At 47.3% G+C, this 9,083-nt stretch overlaps 1 protein-coding gene across 1 annotated transcript in view; it reads right to left on the reverse strand.

Moving 5' to 3' along the window:
• The window catches only part of LOC144160061 (calcium-activated chloride channel regulator 1-like), a 47,853-nt gene extending 39,346 nt beyond the window's left edge, over nt 1-8,507 (reverse strand). Inside the window, exons 1-4 of the mRNA XM_077691677.1 lie at nt 8,352-8,507; nt 6,497-6,777; nt 3,169-3,179; nt 1,608-1,714 (exon numbers count right to left, since the gene is read on the reverse strand). Coding sequence (XP_077547803.1) covers nt 1,608-1,714; nt 3,169-3,179; nt 6,497-6,777; nt 8,352-8,507 — 555 coding nt within the window. The remainder of the gene's footprint in view (nt 1-1,607; nt 1,715-3,168; nt 3,180-6,496; nt 6,778-8,351) is intronic.
• Between the last annotated feature and the right edge of the window lie 576 nt (nt 8,508-9,083).

The following is a 9,083-nucleotide window of genomic DNA, read 5'->3' on the forward strand; positions in this document are numbered from 1 at the left end:
TGTTGAGCGCCCCATATTGACGGACGCGGTCTTCCAGAGGAGTGCTGATAACAAAGAAGTGGGTACGCAGATGTAGCCTGATTCGATCTTGCGGATGCGGAGGGAGGAAGGCTTGCGTTTTCAGGAGGGTGGCTAGGGTGATGGGGTCGTGGGAGCTTAGGTCCAGTCCAATTGGGGTCGAAAGACAATCTTGATGTCTCCTGGCGGAAGCGGGGCTGGTGGCGGTGCATATCGTAGGTGGTTGCTGCGCGGTGTGGCGGTGGGTGAATAGCGTTCAGGATCGGCGGCAGTACGGGTTCAAAGGGCTCGTTAGCGTCGACGTACTTCTATTCACCGGTTGTCGTGTGCAGTAGTGGTAGAAGTCCCGGTAAGGCCGATATCGCCTTCGGCCGTGGTGTCCATGGGGCCACCTCGGGCGTCCGTGGTAATTGGAGCATCTTGTAAAGTGTCTCGGAGCTGTGAATGGCCGACGCTGGATCCCCCGCTGGGCGCTGGCTGCAGCACTGGCTCTGGCGGCGACGAGCACAAGCACGTGTGCGTCGGGAAGTGTGGTGTGCCGAAAGGCGAAGTGGCGGGGTTAGGCCTAGCGGGGCCAGATCACCCGTGCGACCGCTTTTTCCGCCGAAAGTAGCCATAGCACGAAGATCCCGGTGTGAGCCGAAAGCGGAAGGGCGTCGACTGACACCAAAATCAGGCCGTGAGCTGCATGCGTGCATCCATGCGTGCACCCTACAGATGCACGCATGAAGCTCCAGCGGGAGACCGCGTTAGGCGCAAAGAACTACCGCTTGCCTGACACGTTGCGGCGGGCACTTTCCATAGGTTTTTCCTTTTTGTTTTTGACTAGGCTTCAGGATTATCACGTGGCGCTCCAACATAATGTTTATTTCCTCCATGTCTACAACCAATGTCGGCAACGTTTGTTTTCGAAGACTCTAGTTTGTGCCTACTGTAGTGCTCCTATCAGTAGAAAGACACCAAGTGTTCACTCGACTTTAACGCTCTCTTCTATCAAGAAGCTGAAACCTCCACTTCGATTCTCCAACGGTAGAGTTAAAAAATGGCCGTTTGTGTGGTCATTTTCGTCGCTTGTGATAACAAAAGCTATCAATTTTAGTTTGAGACTGATGCGGGTGTTCACTGTAATTTTCCGGTAACTTTCACAGTAACTTTCCATTGAAAGTTACCGAAATGTTTCTGAATATACGCACTTCGTTCCTCAAGCTTCGACCCCAAGAAAGACTCCAGCATGACAGCTTACAACAGGTTTCAGTCAATACAATACTTTACAGGTTTACAATACTTTACAATACAATACAGCTTACAATACTTTCATTTTAGTCATTCTGCCATTATCCTAATTCGTTTCGAAGCGTGGGGTTAATTTGTATTTTTCTGCCAGGGCGATTTGGGTAGTTGACTCACAGCAGAAATGTTCTTCACCTGACCTAGCCAAGCTGAATTTTCTTTTCCCTCAGTTCATATCCTCCAACTGCCTTGTGAAGTTTCCCGTACAGGTTACCTTTAAGCTCCATTTCAAAAACGGACTCGTATGCTTCATTCGTTTTGTATCCCGATAAAGTACACAGCTCAAAATATTTGCTCACCTTCCCGCCGACACAATATGTGAGAGGATACTTGCTGTGACCCGGTCTTCCGTATTCGTCAAACACGCCGTACCGGAAGTGTGCCCATTCATGCACAAAGACGTAAGCTGAAAGGTGAATTACAGAGTCAGAAAGAACACTTCGCTGAGCTCCACCTACTGACATTTTGCACTTTTTGGAAAGAAAATGTATAGACTAAATCAATGGAACAATGCATTTTTAAATAGGTTCAGGCTTCCAGTGGTATACCTTTGACGATGAACTCACTAAAAAGGGAATAGGTTCGTCACTTTGTTCCGCATGCCATTTTATGTCACTCGCTTGCGGCGGGATTCTCAGTTTTGTACATTCCATGACCCTTACACGGTATGCACTGCAAGGAAGTTCTGATTCACTCCCTCCGTGAAGAGGAGAAGCAAGTGCTGCAAGGCTGAAAAGCGAGCGGTGGTTTCTCTTTAGTGGTGCAGTCAGGCCTCTCGAGTGCCCCTAACTTAAGTCTCGAAGCTAAGTCGAAATGGACGTTTTTGCAACGGGCACAACACCGAATTCTGATTCTCAATGTTGTTTCGACAGCGTAGCGCACGGTGCGGTTTAAGTACGACACATTTCTTGCCAGCGCAGTTACATTTTAATGGTGCTTTTTCAAAACACCTAAATACAGGTCAACCTGGATGTAACGAACTTCTGTGTGATGAATTCCTAAATTTAACGAAGTTTTTCAATTCCCCTTTGCCAGCTTCATTGAAACCTGTACGTTAGTGACCTCTATGTAACGAAGGCTTTGCGATGGTTAACCTTGATGGGGCAAATTCGCTACGCTATTGTTATGAGCTATTGTTTTTTGCACTTTTTCTGGAAAATCAGCTGTTGAAGTGTACTAAATTAGGGAATTTTGCATGCACCGAAAAATACCGTGCATTTTAGGGGTGAGTGCGGGAGTCGTTTAGGTGCTACGCCTGCCTGCTATGTGTGCTGTCGGACCATCGGTGATGATTTCTACTGCAGAAACCGAAAACATTTGTCTTTCCAAGACAAGCTCGCAAGTGTAAATGCCGTCTCCGCCGGGGAGAGAGAAGAACGTCGCCGCCCGGCACATTTTCCCAGCTAGTACCCTCTCACCAATTTTGAGTGCGGGCAAAAGCACCACGTTCGCGAAAAGGCGTCCTTTCAGCATAGGTTTGGTCCTTGAATCGTGTTAGGGCACCGGAAAGTGCCGAAAGCAGAAGTGATACTTTGGGTAATATGGGGGTAAGTAACCTTGTACCTTAGAGTGCCGTGTAGCGACTGAGCTCGTGGGAAAGCAGTAGGCGGAAATCACGCAGTTTTCACAGTGAAATAAATCCTTGAAGGGTGAGTTCACCGTAAGGGATGTCTAGCATTTCGCTTTCGTTTCTACTTCATTCACGCGAGCCTTAACTTGAAACCTGCATGTAACAAAAAATTGCGAATTTTTGTCAAGTTCGTTATATCGAGGCCTAAATATGATAGTATTTTAAACTTTGATGCTTTTGAACAGTGTGTAAAGATGGCGTATTCGTTGGCAGCTGTGTAAAATGACTACCAGGAAACGTCCTCGCGAGGACCAACTAGAAGACAACGCAGCCTTCGATTGCCTTATGAATACGGGTTTCGAGCCTACATGGAACTGAGTGAGAATAGTGATCCACTGAAAATATTTCGCTCTGAATTGTTACCTTGTTCTAGTAAGCCGCCAATCACTTGCCAATAAACAGAGAAACGGTATTAATGCTTGAAATCATGCGCGTCACAACTTGTTGCAGAGAGAGTTCTGTAATTTCATCTGCCACTGTGTGCCCGGAGGATTTAATGTCCTCCTTTTCACAAAAACTATATGCGAATTGCAATAAGTGCTCATTGCGTTGAGGTGTTTGTTCGGAATGAAGACTGAGCTTTAACACAAGTACAGGCACCCGTATTAGTAGTCGATCTGCTTACAAGCCTAATTCGTGTCGCTAAACAAGGCGTTGAAACTGTAAACATTCGCCCACAGGCTTTTGAAACTTTTGCTTTGGCGTCTGAGACCCTTTTTAAAAAAGACAGGTTTCATGGGGGCGTGCTGTACTGGGGTTACCTAGCCAGAAAACACACGAGCCAAATTTTACTGCTGGGCGCTGATAATTTAGAACTCGCTCAAAATGATGAAGTGCCCCGAACTTCCTCCTATAATACGACAAGGCACACTCACTACGTTGGTCAATTCGTAAGTAGAAATTACCACGGCGATTGCGGAAGACATGGTGGCTCAACTTTGAAGAAAACCTTGTTCTGACAACCAGAGCGCGCTAGACACAACGACAGAGAAGCAACATGACGGCGCGAGCACTCCCGTCGGGCTTGTCCTATCTTCCGCTTTTCCTCGTGCTTAATTAAGAAATAATAACCAGGCAAGCAAAATTCGCCTTCGCAACTTTATGCAGCCGAAATTATTTTTACCCCGTTTGTATTTTCATTGGGTCGACCCCGTCAATTTGCATGGAAAAAAATGTCTTTGACAACCTTTTTAATTGCAAGGTTTTGTTAAAACCACACAACTGACACCGAGCAATGGGGGAACGCTGTTGACAGGGGCTCGGACCTTTCAGACCGTCCTATTTTCTCGGTGTGATTCGCTCCCACATGTTCAGGCTCACTCAAAAGGCGGTTGTCTCTACAAGAATAATATATGGCTGCTTCACCTAACGGTGCGTGTTGCAAGTAGCGCGATTTCTGCATTTTCATTGATTTCTGTATAGTCAGTCAATCGGTATGACCCTACCTTTGTGGAATACTGCAGTTAGACACACCACCGAAGAAAATTGGAAAACTGCACGGATGGAATGCGGTAAAAACATCATCCTCGAAGCCACCTTTTCTTTATTTGCACAGTGCCTCAATCCACAAAACTGCAGAGGATGGCAGGAACAGCCACGCCAACGCGAAATTAAATTTGTGATGATTTTCGGGCAGTGCAATGCTGCCATGAGTCACGGTCAGTGTCTTCCCCCTTGCGCTCGAAGGATATCTACTCAGGAACAAAATCCTGCGGCGAAAGCTCATAGCAGACACGGGTCATTAGCGGGACAGCCAGGAAGGCTAACTAGGAAAGTGCGGATGGTTAGGTACCGAACCACTTCGTAAGAGGAATATTGGCCGTGTGGGGAAACGTTTCCGTGTGGTATTACGAATGACGCGGGCCGGGCTTCTAGATACAACTGTCGGCAGGGGTAATTTTGTTTTGCAGTAAGCTCGAAACTGCTGTCGAACCGGGATGGATACGCACTGCTAACTCTTTCAGACGTGAAAACAGCTAGGATAGAACAAACTGAACAAGTATACGTAAAAAAATCTTGAAATAGCAGGTAGACCTCAAACAGGGGCTTTAGGACCAAGAAATTTACCGTACCACATTTTCCACGTGCACGCGAAATCGTTATTTGGGCAGCATTCCGTGATTCCAGAGTAAAACCTATAGTGCTGCCCGGTAATAACGCCTTCATACCAAGGCGGAAACAACCGCACACTTGATGTTAGGCGTAATGATTTAGTTTGAAGTCTTACGTCGTAAACCGGCGCCCGAAGATAGACGCCAATAGGTTTCACGTTGTTATGCACACGACAGTACTAAATTCAAGCCTGCCGGCCATTAGGCATCCGAGTGAAAAGGGTGACTGGAGAAGTAACTAAGGAGGGGTGGAGGAGACAAGGACAGATATACACCCAAATCATCTGCCGTGTATGCGACGGACGCTGGGTCCAACGTTTTGCTTTGGGATCTTACGTCCTCAACTTGCGCCCGCTGCTCGATACTGTGTTTGCCGTTGGTTTGTCCAGTCTTTAGGATGAAAGCATTGGCGCCAAAATGTTAAGCCTCAGCACGGGCGACTGATTGGGGCTTCTATACTCGGTTACAACTCAAGAACGGCACAACCTCATGTAGTGTATCACTCCGCCAAAGCGCCAGACCCGTGACGTCAGTGCCCGCGAGTTTTGAAAGGGGTTTGCTATGAATGCGTGATATCGTCTGCCTTGTCTCACGCAGTTTGTCGTCACTGGAGTCGTTTATAAGCATATTAAGTCCAAAAAATCACGAGAACGGCTCACGCCATGTTCAAAATATTCCCAGTAACGCCCTACTTGCGCCGCGCGGAGAAACATCCGGCTACGGTGATAAGGCACAGCGGCAACTTCCGGTCTGCGGAAAAGAAACAGAAACTATGCGGCACATCGTGTTAGATTGTGAGGGTATCCATCCAAATCTACATGAAGGGAATATTGGGCTTTCAGAAGCCCTAGGATTTAAGGGTATCACAGAGGAAGTTAACTTCAAGGCTGTCGAGGGGACGAAAAGAAGATTAGAATGCTGGTGGACGAAAAGCAGAGAGGGGAATATTGCCTAGGACAGTTACCACCTGTAACAGGAAAAAAAAAAGTATTTTGTGCCTAATAAGCTTTTTGTGCCTGCCCTAAGCAGCGCTAGTATTGAACCAAAAGTGTAAAACATAGGTATATTAGTCCTTTTTGGTCAAATGACATGTCATCACCCCGATACAAAGGGGAAACCAATAGAAATCATCATCAAATCATCATCATCGGTGCTGTTCTTAAGTTGCCACCGAGTATAGTCACACCAACGAGGAGGGAGAGGGGAACGTAAGGTACTAGTAAAAAAGAGCACGATTGCGCTTGTGTGCCAAGATTGTAAAATGCACATAAGTGCAGATGCCCTATGCAAGTTTTGTTGTAAACGAAGAGCGCCGCTAAATTTGAAATGCGAAACTCCCAAGCAAAGTACAACCACTGTTTAAGAAGAAAACTTCCTTTCACATGCTAAATAAAGTTAGGATACACAAAGCGCGAGATATTCCAACTTGCCTCCGAGCAACTTGGACTGTGCCGCCATGTTTTGTGTTTTGGCCAGGAATCCTGGTGTAAGATGTATAAAATCACCGGGATAGCCGCATCCATCCACTTGTGATGTGGACGGCTTGTCTCCACAGGCTGCAATGGGCAACTCGACGCGTACGTCGCTCCTCGTGAACGTACTCTCAGATATTGCCCGCGCGTTGGCCCTCTTGGGCCACGTGTGAGGTAGCTCGATGATCACTTTCTTGAAGTAGACTCGTCCATGAGTGGCTTTGTGAAGGAACTCAGAAGACGACTCGAAAAGGGCCTGCGCGTTTTGGAAACATATTAAAGCTGGAATAGGGTAACCACGCATTTGAATTTTTTGGTGCGCTACCTGAAAGCAGGAGAGTTTGAACTACGGTGATTAGGTGCTTGTCAGGGTGGGACCAAACTTAGACGGGACACAGAGCCTGTCTTCTCCTCCTGTGTCCCGTCAGAGCGCTGTTCCACCTTGATATGTGCCCGAAAGCCCTTTAGCAGCCGAAACAAAGAGAATTGGGACAACGTGGCTCGCTTACATGGGCAATGAAGTGGGCATTGTGAACCCTCCCAGCACGTTAAAAAGCAGCCAGGGGTTACAACGGAAAGCTCTGCAAGCGGTAATGTCTAAGTGTGTCAGTTCTCATCCGCACTGTATTGCAAAGATGAACATTTCCGTGACGTCTCAGGATCTTTGCCTTTGTTCAAAGTTGCACCTGTAGATTGACAGTTGCAATGGCTTCCCAATTTCTCATGCAATTTTGGAGGTTTTGTGGACTGGAGAGCGCAGTAGAAGTGGCACGAATCTGCTCTATGAAATACGGACAGCCTCCGAACATACTTAAGTCACACGAATGCACTGGCCGCATTCACGGCACTACTCTTGGAAGAATATTTCATATCCCGCAACATACAAAGGCCGACTACATGAGGGGGAGGGGGGGGGCGAGGAGTGCTCCTCCCAGTGTATTTGGTCAAAAGTTAAATTCCTATAGCCTCAGTTGCACACTCCTGTGTTTTATCTGCCTTTTAGGTGTTCATCTATCATTCCCATCTGCCTTATTCCGCTTTGCAGTGCTTATTTTGCATCTCACACTAGGGATGACCGCGAAGATTAATCTATTCTGGTACACCGGGCGGTGACGGCTGCGTGATTTCGCGGCCTTCTGGGCATATAGGAGGCTGACCACACCCCCTTCCATCGCCCCTTTGCTCTATAAACCACGCTTGTTCTTCATCGCGTTTTCACGCTTTTTTTTTTTGCATACTAGAATTAAAAGACGCACGGTCCGTTGCACATTTATTATTGATTCGTGAGCAAGGATGTCCCCACTTTCAAACGCACCGACACGGGGTATAACGCTCGATGCCACAAGGGCCACGCGGCGTCACATAAGGAGAAAAATCAAAACGCAGTCTCTTCACCCCGCGTACCTACTTACGTACAGGGACATAACTCAACATTACCGCCTCCTCCGCAGGAACCTACCTCCCCCGCACCCTTCACTTACTCCGCCGGCAGCGCACATGTGGCGGCTCTTACAGACCCACACTTTCCCACACCGCACTCTCCTTGTGCGCACTCACCCACACCAATTCACCTCCCCTCACTGCCCCTCATGTGGCGCGCTGGACACTCTCTTCCACTCGCTCTGTGAGTGTCCGCGTGACCCCTTCCCCCCTTTCCTCTCCCCTTCTCACTGGGAACAGGCTCTGGGGAGCTCTGACCTCGCAGCCCTGGACGTCGCGGGGGCTCTTTGGGCCTCCTCCACCCCCCTACACTGAACCCAGTGTAAAATTAAGTGGCTCTACTACTATTCACCCCCCGAGTTCCACGCCGAACACGGGTCCTGCGCTCACCTTGATGTTTTCAACGATAGACTCGTTGTACGGGACGTCCGGGCTAACAGAGACCAGGATGTCTTCATAGCCGCCGTCTGCGACGTTGATTTTTATAGATGAGGCAGTGCTCAGGAAACAAAGCAACGCAATCGCGACGACCAGCGCCCTTCCCATTGTGTCCCAGCAGGAAGGAGACCTGAAGGCCGTGAGCTGCTCGAGGGCGTGGCGACGTAACTGTGCTGAGGAAATGGGGAAAGTAGACAACCAAAATGATCAGGAAAAGTTAAAAGCGCAATTAAGTGCACAATTCTGAATACTGCTGATGGGCCGGTTAATAATTATGCCTAACATGCAAGTATATTTATGCGATGATTAACGGTTTCTGTAACTGGGCTGTCGACTAAATGCGATTAATTGAATCAGTTTATTCATCTATCGGTTACTCATGTTTTGAACAAAGAAAGGCCCGTGGTTTTCATTTCGATATTGGAACATAAACAGATATATTTTGAGTGTGAGCCGAAAAAAAAAAGAACAGTCTCAAACAAAGCCATGGACGGCCATCTATTGGTGTTTGTGGTGTAAAGCTAATTCCTACTAATAAGTGATTTATTGAAATTATTTAGTACTGTCATAATAATTACGTAATAATGTATCACTACTGGTTACTTTATTGTTGTGTGTACAATTGAAGTTACGTATAATAATAAAGGTTGATGCAAATATTTTCAAAATTATTAGTACGATTAT

This window comes from Haemaphysalis longicornis, unplaced genomic scaffold (assembly GCF_048455015.1).
Source record: "Haemaphysalis longicornis isolate Haplotype H1 unplaced genomic scaffold, Haemaphysalis longicornis Haplotype H1 scaffold_10, whole genome shotgun sequence".
Taxonomy (NCBI): domain Eukaryota; kingdom Metazoa; phylum Arthropoda; class Arachnida; order Ixodida; family Ixodidae; genus Haemaphysalis; species Haemaphysalis longicornis.